At 39.7% G+C, this 21675-nt stretch overlaps 1 protein-coding gene across 2 annotated transcripts in view; it reads left to right on the top strand.

Moving 5' to 3' along the window:
- The window catches only part of LOC117405879 (phosphatidylinositol 3,4,5-trisphosphate 5-phosphatase 2A), a 42881-nt gene that overhangs the window by 5568 nt on the left and 15638 nt on the right, over positions 1 to 21675 (top strand). Inside the window, exons 2-8 of one of the 2 annotated variants that reach the window (XM_034922380.2) lie at positions 15085 to 15148; positions 16800 to 16944; positions 17475 to 17583; positions 18356 to 18496; positions 19202 to 19292; positions 19518 to 19607; positions 21036 to 21134. In XM_034922380.2, coding sequence (XP_034778271.2) covers positions 15085 to 15148; positions 16800 to 16944; positions 17475 to 17583; positions 18356 to 18496; positions 19202 to 19292; positions 19518 to 19607; positions 21036 to 21134 — 739 coding nt within the window. Of the gene's footprint in view, positions 1 to 15084; positions 15149 to 16799; positions 16945 to 17474; positions 17584 to 18352; positions 18497 to 19201; positions 19293 to 19517; positions 19608 to 21035; positions 21135 to 21675 lie in introns of both variants that reach the window. The other variant, XM_034009336.3, reaches the window with a different exon arrangement.

The raw sequence follows: 21675 nt of genomic DNA, 5'->3' as shown, positions 1-21675 counted from the left end.
CTGAGTGTACAGTAACACTGAACACCTTTGCAGGGCTCTGTTGCCTCTTTTTAAATATAGAAGGCTTGTTGAAAAGGTTTTTATTTCACTGATGATGTATTTTTGTTTGCTACTGTGCCGCATACACTTCCAAACATGGATTCAGTGTAGAATACATATTTCAGAAAATGTAATGAGCTCACAGTGAACATCTCCTACTCGTAGGCACTGTATGTCCTGCAGTATGGTGCAGTGCTTTATAAATTAGCTAACGCAGCATGTGTGCGTGGGATGGAGCAGGAGCGGTTCCCTTTTCTTTATTTGTTTACTTGCTTGTTTTGCTTCTTGTTTCCTGAGCTGTAAATGACAGATTACCGATGAAATGTAACTAGAAAGTCAGCTACGGTACTCCAGTCTTGTTTCTGAGAACAGTCAAAGACTGTTGTAAACAGTCACAGAAAAGCAATATCTTCGCATAAGATGAAACTTATTTTGGAGCACTGTAGTGCCCTGTAATATTACAATTATTAGTGTCTGTGTTGACAGTGTTGGCTTTTCCAGCTCCTCATTTGCCAAGTCTGGATTTGCAGTGCATCTGTTATACAGTGTAGGGCTGTGAAAATATGTTTCAGTGTGTGTACTTGGCATGGTAGTATTGGTGACAAACTAGGCCTACTGTATATTGTACTTAAAATTAACAACCCAAAAACTGGAGCTGAGCTGTATAGTTCTGCTTTGCTTTAAAAAAATGAATAAATAAAATACAGTTTCATTGCTTATTTTTGTCCAGGATGGGATTAACTGCCAGTGTAATAAAGTGGTATTATATTGGCCTCCAATATAGCGTTAAGCCACTGTTTGCTTGTGGACAGCTTTATTTTCAATAGTGGCAAATGATGCTTCGTCATGTTTGCTGTTTTGTTTTCCGAAGCTTATATCCAAGCCTTTATTAACTATTCACGTTGGCCCACCATGCTGTTGTTACTTTAGCCATTAATGATTACACTCTGAATCCATTAGGAGTGAATGAATCCCTCAAAGTGTAGTTATTAAAATAATCCTGTAAATCATACCTGTTATGCACTTCCATTCCCTGTGCAGGTGCCAGACGACCTGAAAGCATGGTGTATGTTTTAAAATGAAAATGCATGGTTTCTACAGTACTGTATAACATGTTTTTCATTCAAAACTGCACACAGCCTGTATAGGTAATGGTAGTGCATGGCAGGTAAGGTTTTTGACATTATTGTGTTATCTGAAACCACTGCAAAATGAAGGTCATCAGCCTACAAGCACCAGGTTGTGTATGACATGATACTATTAATCAGGTGGTTTTGTCTGCATTATTGCAGTGCAGTTTAACACAACAAACATTTACTGTATAAAGTGCCTTTCATTTCTAGCATTTCAAGGTGAGCCATGTGTCAGTTTTTAAGACCTTGTTCTATAAAATCAACAAATACCTTCAACATCAATTGCTTCTAGAACATTCTACACAAACCGACTGAAACTGAAAATTGAAAGCAGATTTTATTTTTTCTTTCTTAACATATGGAGAGCAGTCAAGGTCTGGCCCCATCATCGGAATCAGCTTGTTTCTGTTTACATACCCACACAGTCTTATCGGCTCCTCCAATCTTAAGCATCTCTCCAGCCATGTGACTCGCACCCGGGGCGATGGAAGGTGCAGCTGCTACAGGCTTTAGAACTCCCTTCCTAATTTGTGTTTCCATGGCTGTTCTCATTGTCTTCAGTGGTTAGTTTAGAATCCTGCGCTTTTATATATCACTCTGTGAAAGCTTGTTGCTCTGCGGAATTAGCTACTTTTTGCGCTTGCGTGTCTGACTATTTTTAAAAAAAATGAAAAAATTATTAGTCGTCTTTTTTAAAAAAAAGATGTGAAGTGAGTGTTGGTCGTCTTCTTGTAACACAGGATATTTCTCTTTGACCAAAGCACCCGACGTGAATGTTGTGAACTGACGTTCTAAGATAAACACATACGGCAAAGAAAGATTATTATAACTTTTTTTATTTTATTTTAATATAACGTCTTGGTGTTCCGAGGCAGTACTGTATTTTGTTTTGGAATCTTATTAAAATAAAATCTTCTCTCTGTGGTTAGAATCTGTGAGGGGAAATGCCGGACAGCCAGGTGATTGTTTAAACCTGTCCAGGCAGCCTTAGACAGACAGGTGGATTTGTCAAGCACTGTGGCTGCTATTGTTTAATGTAATAATACAATGCTCTACACAGCCTAGGCATTGACACCCCCTTGCCATGGCACCCTGAAGGAGAGCACGGTTCCCCTTTTACAGTCCCTAAACTTGTTTCCACAGCAGTGGGTCTAGATTTTGTAATTGTAATGGTTTCAGTATAGTTTTAAATGTTCCTCCTTTAGGTTTAAGCTTTGACTCTTTTGTTCAAATGTATGCATGTATTTTATTTTTATATATATATATGGAAAAAAAGAATGGAAAAATAGAATGGAAAAAATGACAGTGACAGTTGTAAAGAAGATATCTACAGTAAGCATTAATTAATCCCTTTTGGGCAAGGTAGTTATTGTAAATGAGAATTTGTTCTCACTTGACTCATCTGGAGAAATAAAGGTTTTAATTGGTTGATCTATCAACTTTAATTCTAGCCTTGTGATAAATTAATGTATATCTATATGTCATACCTTGGGCTACCAAGAAATGAATACATTTATCGCTTACGCATTCCACTGATTTAGGCACTAGCTGAAACGTCTGCCTGTTTGACCAAGGGGTTTATTTGATCAACATTATATCCCACACGGACAAGCCATAACGGGATTCTTTAGATAATTTCATATCACTGGCGAATCCTGTATCAACCACCTCCCTGTGATTGCCCGAGATTGCTTAATGCAACACGAGGACAAGCAAAGCAACAGCAAAAAAACAAACTAACATACAAACACTAAAGAACACAAACTCCATTTCAAATGACCTCTTTCCAGTGATACAGTAAAGTACCGGTTGTGCCGATTTACTTGTAAACTATAGACTCCCACACTGACCCCCTCCCCCACGACAAGCCAAACACACAAACTAACCTGCTCAGTTCATTATGAGTTTTCTGAGTAACAATGTACTCGCCCACACACTGAGTGAATTATTTACGAAGTGATGAAAAGAATGTGCAGTCAACCCCTGGGGATAGAAAATATTTAGTTCTGAATTAAGAGTAAGGCAGTAGGGTGGACCAAATATCTCCAGTACCTTGGGGGACACATTACCTGCACAGTTAAGCAATTGCAGATGTATATTTGCAATGCTGTTTTTTGCTCTGGTTATCACCCTGAAATGCAGAGTGAAGTGGCCTGGATAAAACATTGACCTCTGACTGGCATCTCTGTCTGCTCACCTGCTGTTACTGTGCCAGTCAGTCAACAAGGATAAGGTACCTGTAAATGAAAGATCCAACAGTCTGTCAGATCTGCAACACCACATGTTTATGGTGATTCATTGCTGATGAGTTGCTTACCTTTGTAACCTTGTGACTGTAGTCATACTTCTGTTTGCACTTTGTTGACCAGACCTGGCTGTGGTATTTTAGGTACGACTTCTTCACTAGTTTACAACCTTGTATTTTAAGATATCACGTATAAGAAACTAAGGTATTTCTTGGAGCATTTTACAGCACTGGAAATACCCAGGTTTGATTCAGCTACCAATCTGTGGTTCTCTCTGGAATAATTAAAATATGACTCAGTGTTTTTGAAGTTATGGATGAATAGCCTAGTATTCTGTAGATTGTTTTATTAATACAGTACTGTATGTAACCACTGCACTATGCACTTGTAACCAGAACACAAAGCAATTACCTTCATTAGGGGAGATAAGTGCCAAAACAGTAATTTCTAACATAATTATTTCTGAATTAACACTGAAAAGCTGGCACTGTGACTGGAGTGAATTATTGTGTAGACAAAGTCATGTACAAGTTAGTAGGTTTCTATAAGTTAATTGCAGTTTTACAGGGTCTTGATATCGTAGGTATTATGTGTTCCAGATGAGTCAAGACACTTCAAATTACACAGTTCTTTACAAAAACTGCATAGAACACAAACTCTATTTTCTAAGCCAGAATACCTTTGTAGAGATGCAGTAAAGGAAGCCATAAAAAAGAGCCTTTGCTGGGTTGCTAAGAGAATATTTACAAAAGACCAGTGCAATAAACAGGCTTATAAAAACAGTAGCAGTGGGTGAGGGTAAATCATTCCTGTGGCAAACATGGTGCGTGTACTGATTGGTTCCTGTTTTGCCCTTTTTTTTTTTTTTTCATTTTGTTGCTTGTGAATTTCGTTCCCCTGAAAAATGAGGCACAATCTCCATGGTTACAGTCCGGCACATTGCCAGCTGTTGACACAAGAGCTTCACCCCTACGCTGTGCATCTCAGACACAGGCCTCAAGCAGGCTAGCAGTTGTGCTGCTTTGTGTGGTGGTTTTGTGAGAAGAATATTCCTGGTCTGATTGGCGAGTAACTGAAGCGGCTGCATCACCTATGTACAGTATTCCTTTTATGTAACGCTAATAGGAATGCAAATGTTGCCCTTCTAGCAGCACAGCAATAGCAAAGGAGCAATACCTGGTACACACTACGCAGGAAAAGGTTCAAGTCAAATATATACTGGGCGGCAGGAAAGAGACGCCTCACACAAATCATTATACATCTAGGTTATTCCCCTATTGACATGTTTTGCATCCAGTAACATACTTCGGTCCTGAAGACCATGCTGAAGTTAAATAACATAGAAAGAAACAGTACTGACGGCCTGAAAGTAAAGCAAGCCAATTGAAATGTTAAACATGCTGTAACTGAACTGAATGACTGCACTGTGAGCTTTGAATGAGTGTGGTTTGGGAGAAACTTCATCAAGCAGCTTGGAATTCCAGTGAGATGATGCACACGCCCCACTTCACAGCAGGGAGCACTTCTGCGCTAGCCGGGCAGTATCCTGTTAGGGTTACTGAGCAGGGAATAGTAACTGGTGAACCTTCCGCTTAATTACTTTCTTGCTTCAGGAAATTGGCTGTACAGAAACGCTGTTTGCGAACGCCTGTCAGCTCTAAGGCGAAACCTTAGAACAGCAGTGAAACCCACTACTCGCAGGCATGCAGTTTACTGCCTAATTGAATAGGATCAAATATAAATGTACAGTATACCGCTCACTCAGACCATACACTACTGTCCCAGATATGACCTTTGCCCCCCGATACATACTCACTGAACCAATTAAATGAACCCCTTCATTACTTCAATTGACCTGTTTTCTGTATTCAATATAGTGGGACATATTTTACCAGCTGTTTTGCTTTTTATATCGGTTATGCCCGGATTGATATAAGAATCCCCATTGCGTAGCAGTTTTATCCTTTCCTGGCTTTACTGTCCGTTTTAATAAGACACCTGAGCTTGTTATCTATACACTGTGGCATCTCGTATTAAAACCTGGAATGGGTGACACTGCTATACAATTAGTCTTCTTTCCATCCCTGTGTACTAAGGAATTCCATTTGACATTGGAGCTAGAAGAGCAGCAGACTGCACTGTAAACTTTAAAACCCAATGGCCAAGCTTGAGAAGAAAGAAGTGCTTCTGGGTAAACTTGGTTTTCTTTCTTTGTCTGTGATGAGCCCAGTTTCAGTGTTTCTTTAATCACTGCTGGACAGCATTAGGTTAGTTTAATTAATTAATTATATATATATATATATATATATATATATATATATAGTGAAAGATTTCACTTGTTTTAAAAGGTTCGATAGCCCCTTTAAAGCAGACCCAGAGAGTGGTATTTTTTTAAGCAATTGCAGATTTAAGTGCAGATTTTATTATTTATAAAAATAAAAGCAACAAAACAAAAACACAACCTAACTCCCTCATGGAGTACTGCACTATACTTTTTGACTTCCAGTTGTAACTGTATCAGACAGATAAGCTGTTTACCGATTGCAGAAACCTTATCCCACACAAAGGTTTACACAGTACCTCGCTCCGACTGACAGCCTCTTCTTGCACACAGACTGCTCTCAACAAACATTTTGGTCCTGTTTAAATACCTACCTGCCTGCTACAGGCAGGTGACATCAATTATATTTAACAAAATTAATTATACCTGTGGCTGTGTTCACACAGCCACACCCCCACATTTCTCTGTCAGGGACAGAATTGAACCCTATCCCTTTCAACCGTCATGCCACTATATATATAATTGGACTTTCCAAAAATACACACTGCATTCCAGTTATGTAATGTTTCTAGTTGTACTACAAAGATGTGATGGTGGGGATTCATAAAATTAACCTGCGTGTTACAACTAAGAGTTCTATCTTTCTGGCTGTATAAATATTTTGACAGTTTGTCAGCTGATTTGTGAAACGACTTAAAGGGATACTTTGTTTAATCAACATAATCTGTGATTTCTTACCTGTTTCAGATGCTGTTGTGTGTTTTTTGTTTGATTATTGTTACTGGTCAGATAATTATTCGCAATGCATATTTACTGTCACCTTTGGCACAGAATAATATAAGAGTCCCATTGCATAGCAGTTTGAGGTATTTCCAGGTGAGCCTGTATAGTTAAGTTCATACTAAAAGTCTGGAATTCTTAAATTGTACCTGCAAGACGGCACATGCTCGCTTGTTCCATTTTTAGCAGGAAAATTAAAAAACAAATAAATGGCTGTACATTGTCTGCCTTAAGAACTATGGTGATCTTCACCTTCTGAGCTGCTAGTGATTCAAATTTTAACCCTGAAATGGATTTCTGCAATACAGCAGAACAGTGGCTTGGAAGAATGTGCTATCACTTAGGCTCACGTTATCTCTTGCAGGAAAGCAGATAAAAGTTACACACACCACCAGTGTTGTTTTGGTACAGCACATATTTTTTTCAGTGTGAACAGGAAAAAACCCTGTCTGCAGTTACTATTGTAAACACTAATTGCAGTTCTCTATAGCACCAGTGAAACAGGATCAGGATGGGATACACCCAATTTTCCGAAACGATGCCATTTTTACCTCCTAAATAAATCACTTGGAACAGTGAAGGAGCAGGTCAAACAAACTGTACACTTTGTATTACATTTTCTCGAGGAAATTAAAACATGGCTGGTTTTATTGGAAGATTGGAAACCTGGTGCCTTGATAACTCTAAAGCAGTTTAAACAACAATTCTGCAGTATGTAGCAGAGTCATATTTATCGGTTTGTACTGTATCTGTTTGAGATTATTTTGTGTAATTTTCTTTGATGTGCCAATGTCTTGACCAGGTTGCAAAAGAGATTTTAATCTCAATAGAACCTCCTGTTTATATACTAGGTCATTCCATTTGCACTATTTAGTGGCAGCACAGTTAAGAATTTTGTCCACTAAAAATGATTCAAAATGATTGTGTATGTCTGTAGTTATGCATAAAGTGCCTTTTTAAAATTTATTTTATTAATTGGTTTCATTGATTTGTAATGTGTGGGAGGGGGATTTTTGCTGAGCGGCACTTTTATAACACTGGTGGGGACAGAAATGATCTGGAACTGGACCTGCTAGAACCCTCGCAATTACATGAGGATGACAAAGGTAACAGGTTAAACCTCTACTCTGTGTTTAATCATTGATGTAGATACTATTATTTCAAATGCTGTTTCACTGACTCACTTGTTAATTATTAGTCTGTACGGCAAGTTGGGTCGGCCAGGGTGTCCGCGGCTCACCGCGCACCAGCGACCCCTGTAGACTGGCCAGGCGCCTGCGGGCTTGCCAGTAAGCTGCCCAGAGCTGCGTTGTCCTCCGACGCTGTAGCTCCGAGGTGGCTGCATGGTAAGTCTGCAGTATGAAAAGAAGCAGTCGGCTGACGGCACACACTTTAGAGGACAGCGTGTGTTCGTCTTCGCCTCTCCCGAGTCAACGCAGGAGTGGTAGCGGTGAGCTGAGCCTAAAAATATAATTGGACATTTCAAATTGGGAGAAAAACGGGGTCAAATCAATTGCCGACCTACTAAATAAAAAAAGAAAAAAAAAAAAAAGAAATTGGTGTTTGAAAAGGTCTTGTGGTTTTGTGAGAGGGGAGCAGCTGATGTCACAGCTCTGGTTTATGTCTATGTGTGAAACGGCTCACTGTCTTGGTGTTAGGGGTGCTAGATTTCAGTGAGCGGTTTGAAGTGTAACCTTACACTGCACTGTGGCAAAGAAGTAAGATAATGTACCAGGAAGAATCACCTTCAGATGTGTTCACCTCGAGTTGTGGATAGAAACAGGAGATGCCAACCCTGATTGTATTTGCTGTGTAACTTTACATGTTTGACTATTTGACTTACTGCTGCTGTGCACTTACTGTAACCCACATCCTCACGAAAATGCTTTAAAATAAGTTGTTTGGTGGAGTTGGCTACTGTGTTTTCTTTGAAAAATGTACAGTAGTTTCAGAATGAATCCACTGGAAGATCAGTGATGGCTTGTGTAAAATAAACCTTACAGCTGGCTGAACTTCACAAAGGTGTTTTAATATATCCTCTTTTTGATATACCCATGTTTATTAACCAGATTCCAGAATTCTGGCGAACATAGTTGTTTTTGGCCTCTAAATTGCCATTGCCAAGGTGGATAGTCTCAAACTACTGTCCTTTTTTTAAAAAGTGTTTTTCTGATCCTTGTCAGATCTCTGTACCGGCTTTGAGGCGAGGAAGTGTTGACAGAGAGCCACATGATTTTCCCAGACAGTGATGTGCTCATGGTCATGGGAGTGCTAAAGTGATAAAAGGCTTATACATGACTGTGGCATTTATTGTATTTACGTCTGCATAGCAGCTTTGTATGTAATAAGATACAGCAGCTGACTGGCCATGTTTTGCACCACTGAATTGGACCATCTCGCAAGGGGAGCTGTAGAGGGAAAATGTGTCAGAGTTGCTGAACATAAGAAAAGGTGATGTTTTAACCCCACTTGTAGAAGTTGGTTTGATTTTAATATAGAGCTACCTTATGTTGTGTCTGGTGCTCTCGTACAGTGTGATAGGCTTACTGTAGCTGTTATCTGCAATGCTAGTGTTTTGTGTTAAAAATAATCCAGACATCTCCCCCCGCACCCCCGCCCCCATGATTACAAAAATACATATGATTTTTTTTTTTTTTTACACCAGTATGAAATCAGCAAGAATCTTCTTTTAGACCTGTAAATTTAGTTTATTTTTTAATTTGCTTTTTGTTTTCCCTGTGGTATTTACTGTAGTTGTACAGTATAATTTGTTTTTCTAAAATACTGCCTAGGAATGCTACAGCAAACCACTAATCTCTGTCATGTAAATAATGAGTGTCAGAAAGTACAGACCCGTACAGTATATGGAACATATCATTTGCTGCAGTGCAAGTCTTCTGTTTCACAGTGTTAAACGTGGGCAGGCATCGCTGATAAAAGGTCACCTCTGTGGAACTCAGTTAGTATCAGATGCGAAACTCATGAGGCATAAGAAAGGCTTTTTTTTTTTTTTTAAGCATGCCTGTGAGGGGGGCTTGTAATGCGTGAATTTCTTTTGAAATCCTGTGCCTCTTTGACCTGTGATCAAAGACTGTTGCTGTATTCTGGGTATGGTGTGAGGACAGTGAACCAGCTGTTTTATAAAGCTGCCACTGCCCGGTGTCATAGCCTCATACAGTACCTCAGAAACCATTTGAGGAAGTGACTTCATATTTAAAAACCGCCCATTCTAAATGCGTAGCTGACCATGACTTTTGACTCTGCAGTGTTCCTCGGCTGGTGCTGGGGATATATCAGTGCTGTTCCAGTCTATTCAACCATGTTCCATAATATTGAATTGAACAGTCCAGGGCCTTGTGTCAGCCAGCTCTTTTTTTACTGTTTAAATAAACTGAGGTGTTCAGTTCACGAAACAAACTAGTTCCTCTCGGCTATATTTTCCTTTCATAACTTAATTTCATAAAACATCTCTGACAGACCTCCACATCTTTCTTCAAAATTTAAATATATAAACAAACAAACAAAAAAAGAAATCTGTTGTAGGTGTGCCCTCTTGGTATGGTTGGGTAATATGAATTATTTGTTAATGTTGTTACTGTACTGTAGAAAAAAGCTGCCATCCCCCAATGTACCTTTTCAGATAATTCCATTTATAGTGTGGTCATGGTGTACTGGGAAATTAATTGAGGGTGTACAATTCAATGTGCAGGGGGCCACCCAGTCCAAACAACTCATCCTAACAAGATCCAAAAAAAAAATCTGTTAATGTTTTGTTAGTAACGTGTAAGATCTCTGGCTGCTCTATACTTTCTTGGATCTAGAGTTGCAGTACAAGCAGGTTCTATTTACAGTCGTTTTAAGTGTTTCAGTAAAACAGTGTTGAGGACATGTTCATGCGCTTGTCAGAAGCTTGATCTTGCTACTCTTCCCCCTTGGTTGATTTTGGCTGTTGTGCTTCTGTGCACTGGGCGCCGTGCTGCCTCTGTATCTGAGTTCCGGTTCTCCTGCCTGTGGTGATCCACTTGAACAGGCTGACTGCAACAGGAAACAGCTGCTCGATGCCACAGGCTCCTCGGTCCTCTCTCTGCTTTACAGAAACGCTTTCAGTTTCTATCGAGCAGTGGCTAAGCACCTCTGGACCAGAAACATCTAAAACCAGGCTGGGATGAGACCACAAGGTCCCAATTGGTAACCCAGGTAGTCCTTGTAGTTTGAGTTGCAGGACTGGGGGCAGGCAGGTCTAATACTGTATCAACATTACTATTACTGAATGTAGTTGTGTTGCTTTTGCCTGGAGATGTACAGTAAGCTTAATTTCAAAAGGAGTATTTTATTTGAACCGGAAAACAGATTGGCCTACTGTAACTTTGATTTGGAGCTGATGGATTGATCCGGGAAACAGTGTGGTTTAGCGCAACATGCGCACACACACACACACACGCACACACACACACACACGCACGTACGTTTGTTCCTATTGAAACCCAGTAGCACATCACTGTATTTAATAGAATATACTGTTTTCAAAAATAATGGACATAAAATAAACTGAATGCATTCCTACAGTATATCCCCTGACTGATCTTCTAATCTCTTTTCTTTTTTTTTTTTTTAGAATCATTTTTTATAAAATATGAGGACTGTACTTTTATTACTTATTTTGTACATCTTTGGCCTGATTGTTTTATAAGTACAGTGCTCAGAAGGGCTGGTGCAGTATGTACTCGGTCACAGTTGTCTGCAAGCAAATATGTGGGAGTGCAGTATAAACAGTGGGAGAGCAGTTCCTGGAGTGAAGGACAAAGAGAACAGGTGACGGAAAGCTGGCCGAGAGATGCAGGGAGGAAAATAATTAAAACTCCACCTCTGTTTAGGAAAAATCCTGAGGGAACTTAACATGAGCAGTGTCCAGTGGACGGGACTTGCAGACTGTGTTGTACTGTACACTGCAGGCAATGTGTAGTCCCTTATTAAAGTTTATCCCAGTATTTGTTCATGCTTTTCCCATGGTTATACAATGTATTTACCATAGTTTATCATGGTTTGCTGTGTTTATTAATATGCTTTACCATACCTTGCTGGTCTTTACAATGCTTTACCATGCTTTATTTTACTTTGCTATGCTTTTTACTATGGGAAACTTTTATAAGGGGTGGACTACAGCTGTTTGTAAAACCATGTTTTTGAGGGCAAGGGATTCCATAACTTGATTGGTTGGGTTAGTTCTGCTGTAATAATGTTATAATCGGAATGAAACTTGTTCTGTTGCGTGCCGGTTGACGTATAACAGATAAGCAGTAAGGACAGACACAAGCTAGTCAGAACTATATTTTCGGGGGGAAGAATAAAGTTTCTAATAGAGAACTTTCACAGCCACCCAAATCGAGAGGCAGCGGTCAGGTGTGACTGACGCCTCAATAAGCATGACCTCTGAGCAGTTTAGTTGAAGGAATTATGTCATATCCTGTTTTTAAAGTTGGACAGAAAGGAGGGGGCAGCCTGAGTGTTTCAATGTAAAGCAGAAAAATATCTTCGTGTGTGGCTGGTGTATATAAGCAATAACAATCAGCGAACAAAGAAAATGGAAGCCTGGAGTTTCACCCAATGGTGTGCAGCCAGGAGGCAGAGATACAGCCAGGCTTTGTAGGTGTAAAGCAGGCGGGACATTGTACTCTAAATGTAAGTATTGGACATCTAGACAGAAACGGGATTGTGCAGTGACAGAATGCAGGGATGGATGTAAGACTCCCATTGCATAGCAGTTTGATCCATTCCTGTGAATTTAGTGAGACTCACCTGAGCTTGTTATCTATACGCCATGGCTAATCAAGCTCATACAGTAGTAAAACCTGGAATGGGTGAATCTGCTATGCAATGGGGAGTCTTATTTCCATCCCTGAAATGTTTCAACAGTTAACACTTAACATCACAGTCAGTCTAGGTTTGAAGATCCTCCCTTTTGGAAAGGTGTCTTAAAAAGAAATATGAACTTCTGGATGCACAACACATTCTCATTAATGAAAAGACTAGTAATGTCCTTCTCCACAGCCATGTATTCTTGTGCCCATTATCAGATTGCACCAGGAAGCGTGTGTTTTGCTTTTCTTTTTAAAACGCTGCTGCTTGCAACAACAGAGTGCTATCCCACACAAAGACGACTGCCTCTCATTTCTTTATTTTTTGCATTTTTATTGCTTAGAATCAGTCCATTTCTATTTGATCCAAGCAACTGGAGATCCTGGTGTAATCCGCATTTGGTTTGTTAGTTCAAATTTGGGGAAACCAATTAGATTTTGTCAAAGAATGACAGGGTTCTGCCAAGTGGTTTTATCCAGCATGCAATTCATAGAGTGATCTTGGTTTAAGCCTTCGTCAGTCTGGCTGGTGAAAATATTGCCTTCACCTATCCACCCCATATTATAAATAAATGGGCAAAATGAAATGCGCCATCTGGCTTCAGAGTTGTTTGAATAGGCAAATGGTGTTTGTGGGCAGGCTGGATTTAGAATAGCTGCTGTATCTGCTCCTTCATTTTCACTCACTGGCTGCCTTGTTCTCACCTAGATGCAAAACTGCTTTCAGACCCCCTCATTTAAAAGGTTCCCGGCTGCAGATTCAATGCATCATTTATTTAAAAATTCTATTTTATAGTGCCAGTTTGCATGCAGGTGTGTCTAGACACTTTTCATTAAGGGTAATGCTGTGTTTTTTGTTCATATAGGCCTACATACATGCTTTTAAACAGTCTATATTTTATTTTTTGCATATTGTAAAATGTATAAGCACACTGTAAGCTAATTGTTTAGAGAAGAGATTAAACTTACAGTATGTCCTGTACTCTGCTACTCTTAGTTGGTGATCTTTCTTTTCTTCTCTTGATCTTAACTAAAAAAACTCTAGCTTTGTAATAAATAAATAACCAGCCAGTTAAAAAGCTTATAACTTTTACAGTGGCCCTTTTGTTATAATATAGATATTTTTCGATCCCCAAAATAAACTGTATACACCTTCTGTGTAAATGGCCATTCACAATACGCATTTTCAATAAAAGGCTTGTTTTAGTATTTATAGTGGCCTTTTTGTAGTCAATTACAGTGATTTACATTGCTATATAAAGCATTACACTTTTTTGACAATGTGAAAACCAATGCAAAACATTTTCAGTTAAACAATTAGTAAAAATACCAAGCCAATTATTAGTATTTTTATCGTCGTTAACTGGTTAAAACTTTAGAGCCTTCATTTGTGGTAAAAAAGAAGGCTATGTGTTTTTAATTTAAAAACAAACATATCAGATCTTTAGTTTACAGTGGGTAAAAGAAAAACTAAAATGTAAACTTTGTATCTCCTAAAACCTAAAGAAATGTAAATATAATTTGAAGTCAAAGTTCCTGTTTTTGGCTAAATTGAGTCGACACCCATTGCGAGTGGAAGATCAGGAAACCTGATATACAAGGGACTGAAACAAGACATCGTCTTTTTAGGACAAGTCATACAAAATAAAGCAATAGTGAACTGAACTGTCTTTACTGTTGACTGATTCTTTCAGTCCAGTTCCATTACTGCTGGTGTCCTGTAATAATGACCCGTTTAACTGCCCTGTTATATTAACCACTGGCCTTATCCATGATGTTGATTTCACATTTTACTTCATGTTTACAAACTATTCTATAAGAAATTCATTCCCCTTTCATTATGCCACTGGTGATCCTTTGGTCCAGTTTTGAAAGTGGGTAGTTTTATGTTAAATTTATATACAGTACACATGTATTTATTTATGTATGTATGTATTTATTTTTATATTTCAAAATGTCACATTTTTCAATTTGTCATTTTTTTTGTTAAGTATATGGAAAATTACAAAGCAGTATGTAATTCAAGATGTTAATGTAACATTATTCAGCAAGTATTATTAAGTAGCCTACTGTGCCATTGAAGAGTCATTTTGATATTGATAGGGTGAGGCTGATGCATTTATTTAAACTGCCTCAGCCAGTTTTAACAAAATGCATTGCAGTAAAGTTAATTAAATACAGCGCTGGTGTAAGTCACTTATACAGCACCTTTCACAAGCAGGTCAGGATCAAAGAGTTTCATCCTGGCCTGCTTGTGAAAACCACTGTAAGTGAAATTATGCTGTTGTTGAAAGCCAGAGGCAAGATCCTGGTATGAATGACAGGCGAGGGTCTGCGTTTCTCGGTTAAGGCGGGAATCTTGTTTGTGCTGTAGCCGTCACAAAAACAGCTTTGCCATGCTTTGAATTCAGCGCTGTCCAAAGGCAACATCAGTGTTTTAATCCATTGTACCACTCCTTATCATGGTAAATGTAAATGGTGAATTATACGTGGGTGGAACAGAAAACATAATGGTTCTTTGTGGGTAACTCAAAAATGAATTCATTTTGTGGACTTTGTCCCTTTTGTTTCTTGATTATTTTTGCATTACCCTTCTTGTATCAAACAATCGTTTATCTCTCTAGCTGCTACCCAAAGTTTAATGCTTAGCAGGGTATAAATTCTGCACACTTTCAGTTTCTCATGAACTTACTCTAAACTGCGCTTGCTCCCATGTATACCCATCCACGTTTCTTCTCTCCTATCTGCAGGTACCAGAAACACGTGCACACCTACAGGGTTCTCCCAGACGAAGAGGATTACCTGGCAGTCCAGGTACGGCCAGTTGTTTTCTCTTGTGATTTCTTGTTTCCGTGGGAATAGAATTCTCGGCATAACCTGCGTTACTCCTCCAGCGTTTCCGTTTGCACTGTGAAACCAAGCTTTAGTTGCGAATAGCGAACTAAGAAAATTACATTTTACCGTCTCTAATCCTTCAGGGAGGCTAGGGCAGAATGGCCCATAGAGTCATCACTTTTGTAACCTCTGTGTTGCATACAGAATAACCTCTCAGTTATGCTCCTGTCATCATCCCTCGATCCAGGTCTGTCTGATCAGTTTTCTTTGCTTGTACTGACTGACTTGCAACAGGGAGATGCAGCTTCTATAGATGATAAAATTAAAAAAAACTAATATAATGCTGATTCTAGTTACCTTTGGAAAACACAGTAGAGTATATAACGCTGTCTGTAGAGGTTTTGAGGGGAGAAAGTTTGTGTGTAATCTGCGGCTGTGTATTCCAGCAGCTGGCAGGAGGCGAGCGCTGGAGTTTGCCTGTATTTATATGACAGCCAGACAGCGGCTCTTTGTGCTGCAGATCTGGCTGGTATGAACAGCTGCCCTCATTCTTCAGTCTCAGACTCTCTATTTTGAAACGTGGAGCCACTCATGTCCCTGTCTTTCTGTGTTGAAAAGGAAGGAAACTTTTTATTGAGGTGTTTCTATGGGTGAAAGGCACAAACCTGGACCTTATACTAGTTATTGGACCAAGAGTTATACTGGGAGTCCTCTAAGGTATACCACAGTAAGGGGCATGTTGAAGTGGTTTTGGTGGTGCAGCAAAAGGCAATCCCTTTGCTGGGCTAAAACTCGACTGTTGGACTTGTCATCCGCGACCCCTTCTAAATTCAATGCCATCGTTTCGGAGATGCTTCTTAAAAAATTGAAAGTCGCAAACATTAAATATAAGGCAAAAATAACACCATGAACAGAGTCAAGAAAGTTATGAAGTAATTCACCAGGTAGACCTTTTACATGGTCTTCAATAAATTGTGACAGCCGCTGAGATGCATTTTACACTGTCTGCCCCTCTTAAAAGCAGGTATCCTCATTTAGACTTCAGATTTGATCAGTAGTCAAGCCAGTCCACTGCACATGGGCTCAATATCGGACTGTGAGAAACAGATTGCATGAGTCTGGTTTGAGGTCAAGAAGACAAGCTACAGCTCCTCAGTTGAGCCACAACACCGAAGAGATCCCCGATTACCAGAACTGACCGCGTCATTGGGCACGTGTTTTGTTCACTGATGAGTGAAGGTTTCATCTGCCCACTAATGATCAACGTGTTCGAGTATGAAGAGACCGATTCGCTCAACATCGTTGAATATGACCGTTTTGGAGGGGACTCGCTGGTGGTGTTGGGAGGCATATTCATGGGAAGTCGCACAATCCTATTGTGTATCAAAGGGGCGGATTTATAGCTCTGCAGTACACAGACAGTCTTGGATCCTGTACTAAGATAATTTGCTGGTGCAACTGGCCCTGAGTTTGTTGTGATGCAAGATAATTCCTGTTGTCATACTGCCAGGTTTGTCAAATAGGTTTTTGAGCAAGAGACCATAAAGGTTATACACTCATAGTAGACCTTTGGGACCTTCTAGGAAGTTGTGTTTGTCAGCGTTATATATCATTTATTTTGTCCCTGCAGACATCGCAGGGTGTTCAAGTGAAGCGCTGCAAGACCCTTCCGGAGCTGATCCAGCTGTACTTGCAGCCCAGCCAGGGCCTGGTCAGCACACTGCTGTACCCAGTCGAACGGGAGAAGGAGAGCCTAGACGACCGTGACTACTCTGGTAACACAAGCACGCAAACACATGCATGAACACGCTGCCAATAGGAGCACTGGGGCGCTTGGGGTAGCTCATTTTATTGCTCACAAAAGGTGCTGTACTTGAAAGTGCTGGAGACTTGAGCCTGCTTTGAAGGGAATACCCTTTTTGGCAGAGAGATAGCAGCTGAGATTCAATTCAATCCCCAGCACCTCTCTATGAGACTGGTTGGAATGGTTTGGTGTGGCAATTTGTGATGTGCATGCATAACTAAATTTTTTTGCAATTCTTTGAAAAACATTTAGACATTGAAAAAGACTTCTTTAAAAAAATGTATACATTTCTTTTAGTGTTGTATTACTACAGTCTGTGATGTGAGGTCACCAAAACTTGTGATCTAAGCTGTGTGTGAACCTAAGGCAGTAAATTAAGTTTCACAGTTTTGGTTTATATCGTTTTATACAGTGAAATGCTTTTCATTTGTTGAAGCTTTCAGAGACCAGGTGCTAACCAATAACAAAACCCATTACTTCAATGCTGCTGTTTGCTTTCAGACGGTGAGGATGATAAGCCGCCCCTCCCACCTCGCACTGCCTCAACCAGCAACCCCGCCTCCTCAAACTCTGCCCTCGTTCCTGCAGGACAGGACAGCCAAACAGACCGGTATGTCAATCAAAATCGTACTCCTTCAGCCTCCCAGCCTGGAGGTTCTAGTTATGTGTACAACTCCAGGAGTGATCCCATAACCCATTAACCCACATATAGGATTCTGTCATCTTTTCAATTGCATATTGATGAATATATATATAAAGGTAATGGTTATGTAATATGCTGCGACTTGTGGTCTCGAAGAGATTGAAGTAATGACAAATTAAATTGTAAAAGCCTGTGCATTAACCCTCAATTGTACTTGAGCAACTGAATTGAAATAACAAAGGAAATGTCAGGCTGACATTAATATTAGCCAAATGTATAATGTTGAACACACTAATCGAATTGATATACCTGACATTTACAAAGCTCATTCATTAAACTGGAAATGCGAAATCGAAATATTTACTGCCCGTGTTACATCTATAGGGAAGTTGGTTTATGACGGGACATTACAGAATCTGTATATCCTGTGGTAAACTCATGTGGTAAACACTTCTCAGCCTCCATTCTCCACTGAATTAAACTGACATCAACCTGTACTGTCAAAGTGCCTTTCCATATCATTTTTAAATAATAAGACCTGGATACTGTACAGATACTTTCATTTGATATTCATAAGCTTCTTTTAAAATATTTCAAACTATTAGAAATGGCTAATGTTTTAAATTTCATTTCACTGGTATAAAGTCCCATATTTTAAAAATCAAAACACTCAGTGCTTTACTTGGAGTTTAGTCAGATATTCCACATTGCTAATCCCTTCTACTACTTCCCTTAGCAGTGGTGCCAACGGGCTGAGCACAGTGTCTCATGACTATCTGAAAGGCAGCTATGCACTGGATCTGGAAGCGGTGAAGCAGGGGGCCAGCAACCTGCCCCACCTCAAGACAACACTGGTTACCTCCTGCAAGCGACTTCATGGGTGACAATTTAGAGGATTCAAAGTCCTCATATATATTTAGCTAAAATATGATCTATTGGGACTCTCTTATATTTAGGGCTGGGTTAAAATACCAGGAAACCAGCCTGTTTTATTTTGGCCTGTGTGATTGTTTCACAGCACTGTTTCGTAGCGCACCCTCCAGACCTTTTGGTTCGCTTGTTTACATTCTATAAAGATTATTTTCAGCAGCAGATACAGAAGCTTGAAGCCGCCTTCTATGTTTCCTCTTGCTGCTGGGTTATAAATGTAAATGCTGTAACTCAGGGTAGCAAAACAAAAATGTAAACAAAGGAAAGGCATCATTTCTGGTCACATTGGCCCCAATCTGAAGGAAACTATTACAAAGCCCTGACATGCTTTTAAAACTGTATGGAGCAGGCTATATGTTGAGTACTTTTTTGTGAGTGCCTGATGTGTCTGCTAAACACAGTTTGCAAGAGATTTTTGCATTTCAAATGGTGCAGTCCTAGTGGCCATTTTTATACAAATATTCTACCTTGCTTAGACTGGCTCAGAGGTAAAGTGTGATTGGCGGTCACTGTATTTGCCATGGACCCATGTGTGCAGAAACTAAATCTATAAGGAAATGATGGCTAAGTATCATTAATGCCGTTCAAGTTCTGAGAGTATAAAGAAATGTGAGTGTGTTGTGTTGTGAACACCGCCCTTGTCTCGTGTCTGCAGGGAGGTGGATAAGGTCCTAAACGGTCTGGAGATCTTGTCCAAGGTGTTTGACCAGCAGAGCTCCCTCATGGTCTCTCGGATGATACAGCAGGTACCCATTTAGACCCAGTAGCTATCTTTTACTATACTTTTTTTTTATTTGAAAGTTTAGGAATTATATTATTCTACAAGAAAAAAAAAAATTTGGAAAGAGAAAATTAGTAAAATAAATGTAGATATCAAAACAGGATTAACTTAACTGAACATATTTGTAAACTGAGCCATTTAGGTGTCTCTTATGACTGCCTGATTGTTTTGTCTCCTGTTTTTTTTGTAGTCGGGCAGTCAGGGAGGAGACCAGGAGCTGGATAACCTCGTCACAAAGCTTTCCATCCTCAAAGACCTGTTGTCTTCCATTGAGAAGAAGGTGAGTAACAAAAACAGTTTCAATTAAATTCAGTTTGAATGCAACTTTAACTTTAACACAGGAAGAGTGATTTTTCTTAGATCTATTTTTTAAATTGGCTTTAGTCTTGGTTAATAGAGCTCGGGCATTGAGGCTCTAGCGATTGGCGCTGAGCGACGGTGTCGGTGTGATCTAGTGGTTTGAGCTTAAGGACTGGGAGGCAGCTAGAACTCAGTGGCAGATTGGTTAGAGCCACAGACTGGGGGACTCAGCACAGACTGTTTGGTATAATCAAAGGGTTTCTATTTCTTTAAAGTGACAGATCCACTGCCAAGGCGAGGAGGCGCCTTGTGGTTTCGTTCATCTCGAGCGAAAAACAAAAGCAAAATGCCTGGAATGTTCTCTACTGGTACACATGGTCCAATTAGCTGGATGTTTTTAGACACTGTTACTGAGACGTGGAAATTGATTTTTTTTTAAATAGGAGACAAAAAACTGTGTGTAAAATGTTTAAAGAAAACAAAAGCAGACAATCTTGTCGTTAATAAAACAAGATGTTAAAGGTAAGACTATATTCTTTGCCTTATTTCTCGGGTCTGCGTCTGTGTTTTCCAATCAGTTTGTCTCCAATACTTTTCATAACACAGTAGCTGCGTATTTGTATGTCACATATTATACTAGCCACTTGATAAAATATGATTTAAATTATTTTTACCAATAGTGACCTGGAAAAATCTGCTTGAAACCATTAGTGTGCAACTTTTAAGAAAGGAAAAAAAAAGTTATCACAACGTGTAAAATAAGGAACAATAGTTGCTACACATGCCTTTCAATAAAAGGTGCCTATACCACTTGTACCTCACAGCATCTGGTGTGGGCATTATGTATCTGGATCATAAAGTGTCAGGACCACCTTCCTGTTTTGGTCATGGCAAGAATGAGAGCTGTATCTTTTTATTCAATAGAAAAGTAGAAATCCTTAAGGAAACTGGGTATCTGCTGGACAGGGTCCCATTAAGAGAACGTGTGCTGGCTGTGCATGTAGTAGACAGGTCAGTTCTCTCCATTAGTCGAACAGTCAGGGAAGGGGGTGTTGGGGGGTATCTGATGTTGTGCTGGATTTGGCAGTGCTGGACTCAAGCCTGCTTTTAAGGGCTTTCCCCATTTGGGAGTGAGGTAGCATAGTTCAATGCAATTCAATCCTTCGAATCTCTTTTTGGGTCTGCCTGGAAAGCTTAATGTGGCTTGCTTGTGATGCACATCCATAGCTAAAATCACTCCGTAGTAGATTACACATCAAATTCTTTGACCAAAGTAACAAAAAACAATAAGTCTTTTGAAATGTCTGAACATCATTTTCATGGGAAGTAACAGGACAGGCAGAGAGACGCAGTGAAGGGATATGGGGATGCTGTGCTGTGAACATGCTGCTTCTGTCTTATCTTCCAGGCCCTGAAAGCACTTCAAGATATGAGCTCCACAGGACTCTCTCTACCTATCATGCCTTCCACACGCCACAGCAAATCCATCCCTGTACAAGCCTTTGAGGTATTACAGCTTTGCACACAGTCTGGCCTCTTTGGCTCTTCAAGGAGGCAATGCTGCCACCTGCTGGAAACTGATCAGTAGTGAAACACAGCCTTACACACTTGGTGTCCTAGCATTCAAGAATGCATTTCTTCTTTTAAAAGCTGATTCATAGTAATCAAACCACAGGGAAGAAAAAAAACCCCTCCAAACTAGTTTGTTTTGTGATTACTAAGTTACTTCATTATTCTGACCACATTATTTTGTGCACAATAGGTGTATTTTACTGTAATTAAAGTAATAGTGAAAACAAATTGCATACAGCACTATTGCATAATTTTGTTTATGATTCATGCACCCATAGCCAAAATGTGGAATTGTGTTATAATGAATCGGGACATGCTCAACACCCAATACAGTAATGGTATAGTACAAATACACAGACAATCACAACAGTGTGCACCAGGAGCTGGGGAAATAAACTTGTGCTACCTTGCTGAACACTTAATAAAATGATCAGGTGTTGACAACATGATCAGTCAAATCTTACTTACTTATTAAT

Source organism: Acipenser ruthenus, chromosome 8 (genome assembly GCF_902713425.1).
Source record: "Acipenser ruthenus chromosome 8, fAciRut3.2 maternal haplotype, whole genome shotgun sequence".
NCBI classification, from domain to species: domain Eukaryota; kingdom Metazoa; phylum Chordata; class Actinopteri; order Acipenseriformes; family Acipenseridae; genus Acipenser; species Acipenser ruthenus.
The sequence above is the reverse complement of the archived record's forward strand: the minus strand, read 5'-3'. Positions and strand labels throughout refer to the sequence as shown.